The 16,055-nt window shown below is 37.4% G+C and overlaps 1 protein-coding gene and 1 non-coding gene across 2 annotated transcripts; one reads left to right on the forward strand and one right to left on the reverse strand.

Moving 5' to 3' along the window:
• Positions 1–3,627: 3,627 nt before the first annotated feature.
• On the reverse strand, positions 3,628–4,797 carry LOC108174774 (uncharacterized). Its single transcript, XM_070806160.1, has one exon. It carries the CDS (start codon positions 4,795–4,797, stop codon positions 3,628–3,630), a length of 1,170 nt encoding a protein of 389 aa, XP_070662261.1.
• A 2,518-nt stretch (positions 4,798–7,315) lies between these two features.
• LOC114819354 (small nucleolar RNA R71) lies at positions 7,316–7,422 on the forward strand. The gene has a single exon (XR_003766411.1). It is a non-coding gene; the product is annotated as a small nucleolar RNA R71 (small nucleolar RNA).
• The last annotated feature ends 8,633 nt before the right edge of the window (positions 7,423–16,055 follow it).

Raw genomic sequence — 16,055 nt, forward strand, 5'->3', positions numbered from 1 at the left:
TGATTCACATATGAAACGCTAAATCATGCTCAAGTTTCACATTGACAAGACTAGGCACATTTATTTTTCAAGTTGATTGCTGGAAATCATAGTTAACATAAAGACAACGAAAAGAACTTAGACTTCTTGAAAGTACGAAGGAAATTAAGGTCAAATCTCATCATTGAATTGAGAAGTAGCCACAAACAACAACAAAAATGCAAAATTTTTTTTTTTTAATTTATTAAATAATTTTTTTAAATTTTTTTTTAAATTTTTTTTTTAACAAGAAGTAAACTAACGAAATATATTTCCACCCCCAAACTTAATTATAGCATTGTCCCCAATGATAATGAAAGGAATTTTGAACAATAAGACATAAAAATGGAAGGAAAGAAATACAAAATGAAATAAAGACACATAAAGAAAAGGAAAGAACACACCAATTTGTGTAGGCGAGGAGAGCAGCAGTAAAGATGCATTTTTGTTCCATTGTAGAATTCCAAATGATCCCCAAACTTGTTTCAACACGTCCCATTATGCATAACAAATGTGTGAGTAACCTGTGGGATTAAGAAACTTTGCAAGAAGTTGTGGTAGAGACTGCAAAAGCATTGCCTGCATAAGGGAGCAAAAGTAGGACTTAAACACACAAACCAGAAAACAAGAGAAAAACAGAACAAGAACATTTAAAATTATTCAAACTAAAGATGAAAGATAGAAAACTTGGGTTGCCTCCCAAAAAGCGCTTTAGTTAATGTCTAGAGCTAGACATCCTGTTGGCAATTTGATTCAAATAACAAGTTCCTTCAAAGTGATGGAATCCTTAGCAAGATCATATGGAGACTCCTTGCATAACTTCAAGCGATGTCCATTAACTTTGAAGACAAAACCAGTTTGCATGTTTTGGATATCCACAGCCCCATGAAGATGGACTTGTACAACATGATATGGACCATTCCAACGTGATTTGAGCTTTCCTGGGAATAGTTTCAGCCTCAAATTAAAAAGAAAAACCTTCTGACCCGGATGGAACTCTTTACGAAGGATGTGAGCATCATGAAATTTCTTGGTCTTATCCTTGTAAATCTTTGCATTCTCATAAGCATCGTTCCTTATTTCTTCCAATTCATTCAACTGCAGCTTCCGCTTCTCTCCCGCTGCTTGGTAGTCAAAATTGAGGTGCTTAATAGCCCAATATGCCTTGTGCTCAAGTTCCATAGGTAAATGGCAAGCTTTCCCATACACCAAAAGAAAAGGAGACATCCCAATTGGTGTCTTATAAGCTGTCCTATATGCCCACAAAGCATCAGTAAGCTTTAAACTCCAATCCTTTCGAGATGAACTGACAGTTTTCTCAAGAATCCTTTTGAGCTCATAATTAGATACTTCAACTTGTCCAGATGTCTGTGGATGGTATGGGGTGGCTATGCGATGGTGAATATGATACTTGGCACAAAGGGCAGCCATGGTGCGGTTTAAGAAATGCGTACCTTTATCACCGATGATAGCACAAGGTACTCCAAATCGGGGAAAAATAGTATTCTGCAAGAAACCTAACACCACAGAACTTTTGCATGTTGGAGAAGCTATTGCCTCCACCCACTTAGAAACATAATCAACCGCCACCAAGATGTAAAGATTGCCATGTGAAGAAGGGAAAGGTCCCATGAAGTCTATACCCCAAACATCAAATAGTTCAATCACCAAAATACTTTGTTGGGGCATCTCATTTCTCTGAGAAAGATTTCCAACTCTTTGACACTTATCACAAGCCTGGCAACATAGGTATGCATCTTTGAATAAAGATGGCCAAAAGAAACCACTCTGTAAGATCTTGGCCGATGTCCTTCTTGGTCCAAAATGACCACCACATGCATAGTGGTGAGCAAACTTCAAAATGCTTTCTTGTTCTTCTAAGGGGACACATCGACGAATAATTTGATCTTGGCAATGCTTGAAAAGGTATGGCTCATCCCAAAAGTAGTGTTTTACAGTGGAGAGGAACTTCTTCCTTTGTTGGTAACTGAACTCTGATGGTATTTCTCCAGATGCCAAATAATTTGCGATGTTAGCATACCATGGTACTTGATGAGTAACCACTAGAAGTTGCTCGTCTGGAAAGCTCTCTTGCAGGGGCAATGAATCTGCCTCATCAGTGCTTGCATTTACTAATCGTGAGAGATGATCCGCCACAACATTCTCACGTCCTTTTTTATCTAGGATCTCCAAATCAAACTCTTGCAAGAGAAGGACCCATCAAATCAATCGTGGTTTGGCCTCTTTTTTAAACAATAAGTACTTGAGAGCAGAATGATCAGAATACACAATGACTTTAGCACCAATTAAGTACGATCGAAACTTTTCAAGAGCAAATACCACTGCAAGTAATTCTTTTTCTATAGTGGCATAATTCAGCTGAGCATCATTCAAAGTGCGGCTGGCATAATATATAACATGGGGGAGCTTGTCACGTCGCTGACCAAGGACAGCACCCACAACGTAATCGGAAGCATTGCACATGAGCTCAAAAGAAAGGGTCCAATCTGGAGCTGTTATAATTGGTGCTGATGTGAGAAGATCCTTCAATTTATTGAAAGCATCATGACATTTCTTCACAAAAGTGGGTGGTGGCAGATTGGCTATCACATCAATCTTGGCCTTGTCAACTTCTATTCCTTTGCTTGAAATTAGATGTCCTAGCACAATGCCATGCTTAACCATAAAATGGCATTTCTCCCAATTTAACACAAGATTAGTCTCCCTGCACCTTTCCAAAACCAAAGACAAGTTATCCAAACATATATCAAAAGAATCACCTAAGAAAGAAAAATCATCCATAAAAACCTCAACAATATTTTCAACCATTCCAGAAAAAATACTCATCATGCATCGTTGGAAAGTGGCAGGGGCATTGCACAATCCAAATGGCATTCGCCTATATGCAAATGTACCAAAGGGGCATGTAAATGTTGTCTTCTCTTGATCCTCAGGGGCAATGGGAATTTGGTTGTACCCTGAATAACCATATAAGAAACAATAGAAAGAATGACCGGCTAGTCTCTCGAGCATCTAATCAATGAACGGCAGAGGAAAATGATCATTTCTAGTGCTGTTATTGGGCTTTCTATAGTCAACACACATTCGTCATCCGGTGGTCATCCTTATAGGCACAAGCTCGTTGTTATCATTCTTCACCACAGTAATACCAGTTTTCTTTAGGATCACCTGAGTCGAGCTCACCCATTTGCTATCCGAGATTGGATAAATGATACCTGCATCAAGCAACTTCATCACCTAAACTCTTACAACTTCCTTCATGATCGGATTTAGACGTCTTTGAGCTTCAACAATTGGTTTAGTCCCAGCTTCCATAAAAATTCTATACATGCACAAAGCTGGACTAATGCCCTTTATGTCAGCAAGTGTCTACCCCAGAGCATCTTGATACTTGCAAAGAACTCTTAGTAATTTGTTTTCCTCTGTGCCATTAAGATCAGCAGCAATAATAACAGGCAAGGTCTCATTCACCCCGAGATGAGCATACTTAAGGTGGCTCGGCAATAGCTTGAGTTCTAACTTCGGAGCTTGCTCACTTGAAGGAAGAAGTGGCTGCTTAGGCTCTCCAAGGCTTTCATAAACATGTCGTCACTTCGGATTATGAATTGGTGCACTATCCAATGCAGCAATGACATCCACCACATTTTCTTCCATAGATAAAGTAGCATCATGGTTGGTGAGGCAAGTTAACAGCTCATCGTTAGATGATCGTGAGGCAAAGTTTGCATGCACAATCCCATCCAAAACATCAACACGAAAACACTCTTCAAGTTCGAGAGGACGCTTGACAGCTTCAAAGAGTTTGAATACAACTGACTCTCCTTGCACTCTTAAGGTTAAAGTACCTGCTTCCACATCAATAAGTGTTCGGGCGGTGGCCATGAACGGTCGGCCTAAAATGAGAGGCACTTCCTTGTCTTCCTCCATGTCAAGTTCAATGAAATCATCTGGGAGATATAATTTATCCACTTTAATAATCACATCTTCCAGAATACCCAAAAGATAGGTCACAGACCTATCTGCTGCCAATTCAAGACTCACAAATGTGGGCTTGAGTTCTCCTTCACCTAATTTTTGAAAAACAGAATAAGGCATAAGGTTAACACTTGCTCCTAAATCAATCAATACTTTATGAAAATCAAGACTACCAATAGTACAAGAGATAGTGAAACTCCCCGGATCTTTCTTCATGGGTGGTAGCTTATGTAAGAGGACAACACTGCATTGCTCAGTTAAAATCACCTTCTCGTATTCCAAGAACTTTTTCTTTTTAGAACATAGCTCCTTCAGAAATTTGGCATATGATGGGATTTGTTTAATAGCATCTAATAGAGGCAAATTAATTTGAACCTTACCCAACGTCTTCATGAATTCAATGCATTGTTGATCCTTGGAACGTTGTTGCTGTCGTTGTGGAAATGGCAAAGGTGGCTTGTATGGTGGCTTGTCAGAAGGTGCAAATAAACTACCAAGGCCTTTTTCCTTATTTGCATTAAAGTTAGGTCGAGATTGCACTTTGTCACTTGCACTAGGATTTGGAATACCTGCTGCAGAAATAGCCTCTGACCGAGACTTTGCAGCTAACGGTGCACTTTCAGTAAACTCTTCTTCTTCCACTTCGGCTTCATGGTGCACCACTTCTCTGTTTTCATAGCTCTTGCCACTTCTCAATGTCCGTATTACTTTGCAATGCTCCATCCCTCTTGGATTTTGCTCAGATTGGCTCGGGAACTTTCCTTTCTCTCTTTCATTCAACATGGTAGCAAGCTGTTCAACTTGAGTCTTCAAATTCCCTACTGATGCCGTGAGATTCTGAATGCTAGTTTGTGTGGATTGGACAAAATTGTTGGTGCTATTAGAGAGAGAGCGGACATATGTTGAGCTAGCTGTGACATTTGGTCTTCAAGAGATGGTTTCTTAGTCTCACTAGTTGATTGGTAAGACTGTTGGTATTGACGTGGCTGTTGGTTGCCACCCCAACTAAGATTGAGATGGTTCTTCCACCCAGGATTATATGTATTGGAATAAGGATCACTTCTGGGTCTAATGAAATTATTCACCATATTCACATGCTCTTGCACAAGCTCAGGGTAGCTATCCTTGTTGGGGCATTGAGTGATGTCATGAGTTGTCTCACTATAAATGATGCAAGCTTCTTGGGCATTGGGCATGGAAGAGACCTGCATTAAGGTGAAGGAATATTTTAGGAAAAACATGTTCATTTAAGCAACATCAATAAGCATGCAATTAACAATTAAAGGCGGAATCATGCTAGCATGCACTTAAAAACAAAACATTAACCAAGAAATTCAAAGCCTAGTAGATTGGTGAACCAAAACTCAACTCAAAACAAAGTGAGTTGAAATTTATACCTTTGTAGATTCCTCTTTGCATAAGCAAAGGCTAATCACCCAAAGAGAGGGCCTTCATTCCTTGCATAATAAATCTATGGATTTGGATGGATGAATAGGTTTCTCCAAGTTCCCAAAATAGGGAACCTCTAAGTCTCTTCACCAAGGAGAGATTGGAGAAGAAATGAGTGACCTTGGAGTAGTGGGATTGCAAGATGCACCCCCAAGGTGGCCGGCCTCTTTAGAGAGAAATGGAGAGACATGTTCTCTCCAATTTTCTCCAAAACAAACCCTTAATGAATTTTAGCTATAAAGTCATATTTATACCTTTATTCATTTGAGTGGCAAACTTGTAAATAAGTCCAAGTTCACTACCCTAAACAATATGGCCGGCCATTAGGATATTTTGGACTAATTGGGCCTTTGTGAATCATTATTCATTAAGTTGTCATACAACTTAAGTTAATGGGCTTGACGTTCGAAGCCCATTGGGCCTTAAGGTCCAAAACTATCCCGAGGTCTTTAACGAACTTATTCGTTTGATTAATTAACATATTAATTAATCCTTGCCATAAATAAATGATTAAACCATTTAATCATTCTTACTCATCTCTATTGTTTCTTCAATCTCCACCTTACACGGTGTGCGATCCATTAGGTTCCTTTTAGCGAGGCAGTGGGCGATTAAAACCATTTTATATCGATTGTGAATTGAAACTTACTTTCAATTCTCCCTTTAGTGATTACACACGTTTAGGGCTTCCACAAACCATGAGTGACACCTTGCAACATATCATGGTTACCCAAGCTAATCAGAAGAGGTAGAGAAAACCTATTCAGTTTGGGATTACAAATGCAATACGGTCTTTCTCTAATACAATACTCTTGACCACATTGTTTGGTTTGATAGTTTATTTATTCATGTCTACTATCCAATGTGATTCGTGTGCTTATATGATTACCTTGAATGTGATTTAGAACGACTTTTCTAAATCTCATTCATACTCTGGCCAGAGATTCTAAATCATATCATAGAGTATTCTCCCTCAAACAGTTTGAAGGTTAGAGATCCCTTGTTGCGCATTCACTTGCCTCCATGGCTAAGTGGCTTAACCCCAACGATGCCGTGGACACTCCAATGGAATGACGTTTGACATAATCAAAGATCAAGGACTTAACCACAAGACAACTGTGATGACTCAGGTCAAATGACTACTTTGCATTATCCCAACCATGAGTTCTCATGTGACATGAGTATGAAAACTCTTCGTTGATCGCGTTCAGTGAACTCATTCTCTACTGAGCACCTACGTACTTGTCTTGATGTCACACACACCAATGACTCGAGACTAGTCACTCTCCCTGAGAGAAGACATAGCACGTACCGATCTTGACGGACTGTCAATGCCCAATCGGCAATCCTATGATCAGGAACATTTAGGATGTGTCAACGAAAGAATGGTCTCATGAATCTAACTTCATTAGATTGCATTCTCCCAATCACATATTCCTTGGACTTTATCGTTTAAGCATATAACATTTATATGAGACGGCTCAAACAATAATCTTTGCCCTTTATATTAAACTAGATTAGTTTAACATGTGAAATGTCCGTAAAGTATCATCACATGATTGGTTTTAGGGCACATTTCCAACATAAGGCAGCAAACTTAGCATTAAAATTCTTCTCCATTTTAGCAATTTGAGCAGAAACATTAGGAGAACTTTAAGAAATCTAAAAAACTCCCCTCTTTTGTGTTTGTTCTTCTGTCCATTATTGGGATTCAGAAGCCATAATATCAAATAACTCAAATGCTTTTCTTGCTGATTTTGACATTAGTGACCCTCCAGCAGATGCATTCACTTGACTCTTGGTGGTGGCATTGAGACCATCATAAAATATGTTCATTTGAAGGTTAGAATCAAACCCAGCATGAGGACATTTTGTGTACATCTCATTATACCGTTCCTAAGCTTCATGGAAAGACTCGTTTGTCTTTTGAGCGAAAGCCAATATCTCTTTCTTAAGTGCAAGAGTCTTGGAAGAAGGAAAAAACTTATTGAGAAATTTTTCTTGCAATTCTGTCCATGTTGTAATGCTATTAGCAGGCAGAGAATGCAGCCACGCCTTGGCTTTGTCCTTCAAAGAGAACGAGAACAAGCGTAACTTGATAGCTTCAGAAGAGAAACCTCTAATTATGGTGTTGTCACATGCCTCAATAAAATCAGCCAAATGCATGTTAGAATCACTGTTTGGCAACCCATGAAAGGATGGCAATATGTTGAGGATGTGAGGTTTGATTTCAAAGGTTGTCCCATCTTCCACATCTGGATATATAATGCACCTTGGCACTGCATTGACTCTCGCTGCCAATGAATTCCTTAAAGGTTGACCTACTGCAGGTAAGGCTAGGGCCATGTGTGCAATTGGTGCCAAAGGTTGGAAAATAGATGTGCTGCTCTCAGGATCACGAAACAAATCCTTAAGAAAAGTATCACCAAGGTTGGAATCTTGTGCTAAAATTTTTTCTCTAGCTAACTTCCTTGCACTTCTCTCTGGTTCAGGGTCGTAAGGAATAAGCACTTGATTCTTGGACCTTGTTCCAACCACCATATACTACACCTGAACAAACAACAGAAATATTAAGCCACAATAAAAATAAAAGTAAAATAAAATAAAACTTAACAGAAACTAACTAAACAACAAAAAGGAAAAGAAAGTAAGTAAACCTAGATGAATAAAAAACATAGTTTATACAAATTGGCAACCACTAGTTAGTTAAACAAAGACAAAAATCCCACACCACACATCCACTGCACTTAATCAAAGATCGAAACTCAACTAAATTAATTGCTTTTTTTTTATTTTTGTTTATTTTTTTAATGATTAATAAAAATAAGACATAAACATAAGCATAAGAAAAATAAACACAAAAGCTCGGGAACTGTTGGCACAGACCCCTGCAACGGCGCCAATTTCTTGATGGTGATTTTTACCACTTGTAAAACAAGGGTTAAACCATAGAAAATTCTTGCAAGAGAACAAGTGTTTGTAGTATAGAATGGCTCAAGCAAGGTCAATCTCCTCAGGGACTGATATAAACAATTTACGAGTTTTTGTGTATTTAACTTATTTAACTCTACGAACTACACTAATTTGACGAAACTAAATACTACTGGATGTGACTTAAACAAATATCTAAAATGGGTATTGGCTTATAGGAATAGTGATCCAACTAAACAAAACAAGTAAATATATAAACTCAAGATAAGATAAATGATTGACGAAAAATAGATTGACAATATGCTAGAGTTCAACCTTTTACCAACAACACTCCAACGTAGCTCTTCCAATTGCATAAGTAATCAAAAACATATATGCTTTGAAGGTTGGGTTTTCCTTGTGTATGTTTTACTTGTGATATTCAAGTTAAAACGCATACCACTACATGCAATTTATCCATGACATTTGGATTAAATATAAACATGAATGATTCATTAATCTTGATGAAAATCCTTTTGTTAAACCATGTAATCCCTAAGAGTATGATATTTACCTTAGGAGAAATTACAATCCTCAATCACAAGAAGCATAACCAATTTTAACGTGACATTCGTTCAAAATTGCATCCAATGACTTTTCTAAGCATCCTAATGGTGATTAATCATCAAGACACATAGATGGTTTAATTTAGAGATTGAAAATATCAAGGCAAGCATGTAACAACACTTAAGCAATTGAAAGAGAAATCTACGTAATCATGTTGCAGCTCATGGCCTCACTCTAGCGAAAAGAAATTAGTTACACATAATTATTTGAATACATAAGAAATTATCCATGAAGAATCAAATAAAGAGACAACCCTTTTTTACAAGGAGGTTATCTCCTGATGCTTTCCGATCCTCCTTCCATGTGGAGCTGCGGCTCCCTTATTTTTCTGCTATGTTGCTCTCCCTTCTTTTGCTCTCTGCCGTTTGCCCTTTCCTTTAATCTCTGCCGTGCTCTCCCTCTATGGTTCTAATCCTTTGCTCTCTACCCTTCTCCTTTGTCTTGCCGTGTGTTGCCTTAAACAAAAGGCCATGATTTTTCAAAGCACCAAGGCCACAAGTGGAAGACAAGCCTCATCCCACTTCCTAGTGCTCCACTTTATCCTCACTCCCCCACTTTGCTTTTTGATTTCTTTTTCAAACACCACCCGTGGAGACAAGCTCCACTTCCAATTCTTTTGTTTGTTTTTATTATTTCATTTTCTCCTTTTTGCTTGAAATTGATCCTAAAGCAAATTTAACTGCACACTAACACAAGGTAAGGTAAAATGCAACCATTTTAACACAAAAACATCACAAAGACTTTAGAAATGGATGGTATAAATGCATGAAATATATGAGTGATCAAATACCCCAAACTTACATTTTTGCTAGTCCTCTAGCAAAACAAAACACAAAACAAAACCACTCAACTAAGACTAGACTCAACAACTTAGTAGCCAACTTCTCAATTTCGATTTCAGAGATAAGTGCTAACCATGAAACAAACAGCCAAGAACTAAGCAACAAGAGCTCAAAACATCATCCAATAGTTAACCAAATTTCCTTCAAACAAAACGTTGAAATGTCATGTGTGAGCTAGCCATGTCAATGGAATTCCAAGCTCCTTTAAATCATCATATGGAAACATGTGAGCTTCTCACAAGACATACGATCATTCACTCATAAGTTTTGGTTAATGTGTTTCACTCAAGTGATCTCATTGTACATGCCGTCATATGCTTGCTTGTCCACCTAACTCGCTATCAATATTTAAGTAATACCTTAGATCAATAGGACTTTATTACGGTTGTAATGGGGCTAAAGGTGATAGGCTAATGAAAGAAATGATATGGAAATCAAAAATTTTGAGAAAGTACACTTTAGTTGTTTTCCAGCACCTTAATATCACACCACCTCAAATTGAAAGCAAAATAATAAAACCTCGAGCACCTGTTACTCCCCAAATTCAACTTCAAAAGGAAATTTATACTCTGCAGACACATTTTCAACAAGTCAACACTCCAATTTTTTTTTTAAAGAAACAAATCTGCAAAGCTATGCATAAATCTGCAAAAGCTACATCACCCATCAAATTCACATTTCATTGTAATACACATGCTCCATCCATCTTTCTACATAAATGAAACCCCCAAGAGCACAACCCATGTAATACTTTCTCAAAACAATAAGGAATCGATTTCTGTGTATGGGCTGAACTCCAATATCGGAGCTTGGTAAAGAGATGTGGCTAACAAAGAAATGGCTTAGTTAAAGGCTCAACGGGCTACTATGGACACACATAGCATATAAGGTAGGCATGAAAGGCTCAAACGATCCAAAGATGACCTATATCACTTCCAAGTTATTACATGAATTGATGAATGAGACGAGAAGTATAAAGCAAGTTCTAGAGATACATGTAAAGTGAGATCATACGCACAAGAAGGAATGAGATTGATGCATAATGGTTCAATCATGTATAGGCTCAAAAACTCACAAGGTTTACATAATCTCACATGATTCACATATGAAACGCTAAATCATGCTCAAATTTCACATTGACAAGACTAGGCACATTTATTTTTCAAGTTGATTGCTGGAAATCATAGTTAACACAAAGACAACGAAAAGAACTTAGACTTCTTGAAAGTAAGAAGGAAATTAAGATCAAATCTCATCATTGAATTGAGAAGTAGCCACAAACAACAACAAAAATGCAAAAACTTTTTTTTTATTTTTAAATTTATGAAATAAGTTTTTTTAATTTTTTTTTTTTAACAAGAAGTAAACTAACGAAATATATTTCCACCCCCAAACTTAATTATAGCATTGTCCCCAATGATAATGAAAGGAATTTTGAACAATAAGATATAAAAATGGAAGGAAAGAAATACAAAATGAAATAAAGACACATAAAGAAAAGGAAAGAACACACCAATTTGTGTAGGTGAGGAGAGCAGCAGTAAAGATGCATTTTTGTTCCATTGTAGAATTCCAAATGATCCCCAAACTTGTTTCAACACGTCCCATTATGCATAACAAATGTGTGAGTAACCTGTGGGATTAAGAAACTCTGCAAGAAGTTGTGGGATAAAGTCGTCTTTCTTGGAGGAGTAGTTGTAGTAGGGTTCACAAATGAATCCGATGGGAGGCCGTTTGTTTTTGACTTCTGGGGGAGGAGGAACAGCAACCATTGCTTGGTATATGGATTACATATGTATAACTCAAGCTGATCATCGCTTGGTGGGCAGCACAAAAGCAAATCATTAGATGCCCCTAGCACAGATAATGTCTCTGCTTCCAGAATAAGTGGTAGCCGCAGATTCGGAGTCAGATCCTCCTCCGTAGTGCTTGGAAAGAAGATTCCAGTTCCCACAACTAGAGTGCTAAACGTGGGATTTTGCAAATCACGTTGCAGACTTAGAAAATGGCTAATAAAATGGGACAAGGATTGTCTGGCCTTCCACTTTCGGTGCCCTCCCGTGCCCTCTTGTTTTGTGTGGTCACGGTTAAGTAACGTCAACATTTTATATTGTTTTTTTTTATAAAGATAATAAGGCAAAAATGAATAGTAATATAAAATGTTGACGTGGCCTAACCATGATCACACAAATAGGAAGGCACGGGAGGGCAGACAATCCTTGTCCAATAAAATGACAAGTAGAAATGACTTCACCCCAACGCTTGGACACACACTTGCATTGAAAAATGAATTTACTGCAAGGTAGTGGCGGATCCAGGTTTTCAAGATCGGGATGTCCCAACATAAAAGCTCAAAAAAAAAAATATATATATATATATATATATATATATATATATATATATTAGACTAATTTGGTTCCAAATCACTATTTTCTACTGAATTTGGTTCATTGAATAAATCAAGATTAATCTCAAGAGTAATAAAACCAACAAATTCTCCTCAGCAACATAATGCAATTAGTGACTCTACAAAGATAAAATTTGCTAATGTAACATATATCTTATTAATTGGGAGTTGAGACTATAGTCTAGGATTAAAAAAAAACTTACATGAATTTGGAAGAAATTAAATTAGGCAGCTAAAGGTGGTAGAATGGCAAATGGTGGGGAATAGGGTAACTTGGGTTTAAAGTTGGAAGGTTGCGACGATTGGGGTTGAGAGTTCTTAGATATAATTTGGGGATATTGGAAAAGATCGGGGTTCTCGAGCTCTGTAGAGAAAACAGAGATATTTTAGTTTTTAAATTTTTTTATAATGACCAAGCTAAAAGCGTTGTCGTTTTCGCTAGATCTTTTAAAACAAAAATTAAAAACCTCATCTTCTTCTTTGTTATAAGCACTGCTGCCTGCACATCCATGGAGGCAACAAGCCTCTCCACTGCACCTGCCCAAATTGTTGGAGGGTTCCGAAGGTCGATCACAAGTGTTTCTTAGGGCTTCCGAAGGATCCCAGGACCCCCCAGGTCCCTACATGGATCCGCCAGTGAGGTGACACAATATTTCCACCAATAAAAGCTCAGGGAGATCATCAATATTATGAACCATGGATTCTGGGATTTTTGTACCTGAAACACAGCTGCTTCCTTCTGTACAAGGATCACCAAGATCCATGGCTCGTGGCAGAAATTTCAAGCATACAGAAATTAGAAAGGGCGTGATTGAAAAAGGGAGGAAAATGGGATTGATGATGGCTCACTGTAAATTGCTACCCAATTTAACGTGTTTCTTTGGGACATAAAGTACGTTTCGAAATTATTTTCTTTGTTTTGAAAAAAAAAAAAACTACTGAAGATTCAATTTCAACCTTGGGAAATGCTAGCAAGACTCGCTCAAAGAGCAAGTTTAAATAGACTCTCCACCCACGTGTATTCCACTTACTATCAAGACCGGAATCTCTTTGAGCGAGTCTTGCTAGCATTTGCCTTTCAACCTTTAGTGTCCACAAAATTTGGGTAACAAAGTTGGAATGTTAGAAGACCTCAGCCTAGTAATTAAGAGCAAATAGAGAAACAATACAATTACCATCTTTCGCAGATATTCTACCATACAAACCAAATAAAAATTTACGTGTATTTATTCGATTGAGATTTGTATGGATATTTTACCGTAGAAATCAAATACATTTAGGTCAGTTTATTTGTATGGATATTTTCCTTTTCATCCTTGCCATTCGATAATATTTTTTTCCTTTCCGCAACATCATTAGCAAGATTGTCACTGAGTCTCTGGCAGTTAGACAAGTCCATCCAGTTAAACATTTGTGCGTCTCCAAGTTCCAAAATGTTTGACAATTTTGAAAATCTTGCCAAGGATACATAATCACTGACATCGACACGTCCTACCTTCGGAGGAAGTTTTGGAATTTTCTCAAGCCTGTTGCATCCATGTAAGTTTAGAATCCTCTGTAGGAGGAAGACGAATACGAGAGAATATGGAAGAGAGTTTTAAACAGAAAACTGAAGCTTTATTGATAACTGACTTTATTGATTACAACACTAGGCCATCTTATTGGCAATTTATAATAACATTCAGACCTTTTCATAACAGACATAGTTCTTGGATTAGCTCCAAGAGTTGCAAACACAACCCTAAACATCTAAAGAGATACAACTCTTCTCAAGTGACACAACTCGACTTAACAATTGATACAACTAACAGGGAGAAAGTGCATTACATTTAACATCCTCAAGCTGACAAATTTGATAATGCATTCGGGAAGACTAACAAAATAGCTTCCCGATACATCAAGTTTGAATAAGGTAGACACACAATCAAGAGTAGCAAGGAAATTCATTTCTGATAAATTGCCTCCCTGGACGTTTAATTGCTCAAGATTGGGAAGCGCTAAAGATATGTAACTGTCATGTGAAATTCTTGTGCTAGTTGGAAGCACCAAAGGAAGTGGTTGTACACTACATGAAACTTTAGACTTCACCTTATTCGGTAATGTAACAAGTTTCGAGCATCGACATAAATGAAGACCTTTTAAATGAAGATTGTTGTGTAATTGATAGGGGTGGATTTTTTTGCCAAATTACCATACTAAAAGAATTACCAACCGTACCATACTAAGGTTGTGCTAAAATTTTTATACCATTGGTAATGGTTCGGTATTTGTACCGTACCACACATTTTCGGTACGATAATAGTATTCAAAACTATTACCAATGGTATATATGGTACTGTACCACTATTATTAATATTATATTATTTATTTATATATATATATATATAATTAGGTATTATTATCATTATATATGCACTTTATATTATTTTTTTCCTAGTCATTTATCCAAAACCATCCTCTCATCCTCTAACCTCTACTTTCTCAATAAAAAAAAACCTAAGCCTTCTTGCCTTTGTGACTTCATCTTTTCACTCACCTTGCCATCGACTTCATCTCCATGGCTCCCGTTCCGGCAACTCTCTCTCTTCGCAGTCCATCTCACATTCTCCTTCATCAAATTGGGTTGTCTTTCTACTTGGCTTCATCTATCAAGTTAATTTTTGTACAATTTTAAATAATGTAGAAATGGAATTTAGGAATCTTTGTACTATTTTCTTTAGTGATGCTGGGTTCTTTCAGCAATTCTTCCATCTATGTACTTTTTTTTTCTTAAATGAATCTCTGTGAAATTCTCATAATTAAATAAAAAAAAGTTTTAGAAACCCAAATAGAGTGACCAAAACACGTTTGGGCCTTGAATTAGGTTGAAAAAAAAAAAAACAGGTTTTGGCCCAAAAGAGTAGCCCAAAATAAAGTAATAATTATCATTACCATACCATACCAACCGAATTATTTGTCATGCCGAAATTCGGTATACCGAAAGTTTGTCACGATAATGGTATTAGATTTTGTCATACCAAAAATTTGGTATGGTAATTGGTACATGGGTTTTGGTACAATAATTGTACCAATACCAACCCTAGTGATTGATTGATGAAATAATACAAATATCTTGTTACAATAGTGAAGAAGTGGAGCAGGGTTCTAACATTGGTATCAGTTAATTGTCTGATTCCCCTCAATCCTTCATCGTTGTATGGCGAGTCAAGCTACCAGGAAAGCTATGGAACCCTGCGTTTCTAATCTTGAAACCATGATTGCTGACCTCAAAACAGAGTTCAAAACCAGTCAAGATATGATCTTGTTGCAGTTGCAATCGGTCCCAGCAAGAGGAAGTGGAGGTTCATTTGGTGAAAGCAACGCCTGCAAATCCCAATCTTGCAAATGGGACGAACCCTAATTTTGGCCCCAATAATCGTCAAGGTTTTGGTCCAAATTACAATCCACTAGCTCGTACACCATTCTTGAATATGGAGTTTCCCAGATTCATAGAAGGAGACGATCCCTTGAGTTGGATATATCGAGCAGAGCGTTATTCGAGTTTTGTTTGTGTTTGAATTACTACAAGAAAACATGGCTTATGTGACGACAGATATTTGTCACATAAAGTGAAAATGCGTCACGTTTGATAATATGTGACGCATTTCTAGCGTCATTACCAGCGTCACCTATGAGGCGTCATTGAAAGTTTACGTAACGAATTTTACATTCGTCACAAATCTTATGTATATGTGACGCCACCTCAGCCACTTATAAATTGATTAAGATGCTGCGTCAACGAGATATGTGACGAATTAGGCATCACG

The sequence above is a fragment of the Malus domestica genome, chromosome 10 (assembly GCF_042453785.1).
Source record: "Malus domestica chromosome 10, GDT2T_hap1".
Lineage (NCBI taxonomy): Eukaryota > Viridiplantae > Streptophyta > Magnoliopsida > Rosales > Rosaceae > Malus > Malus domestica.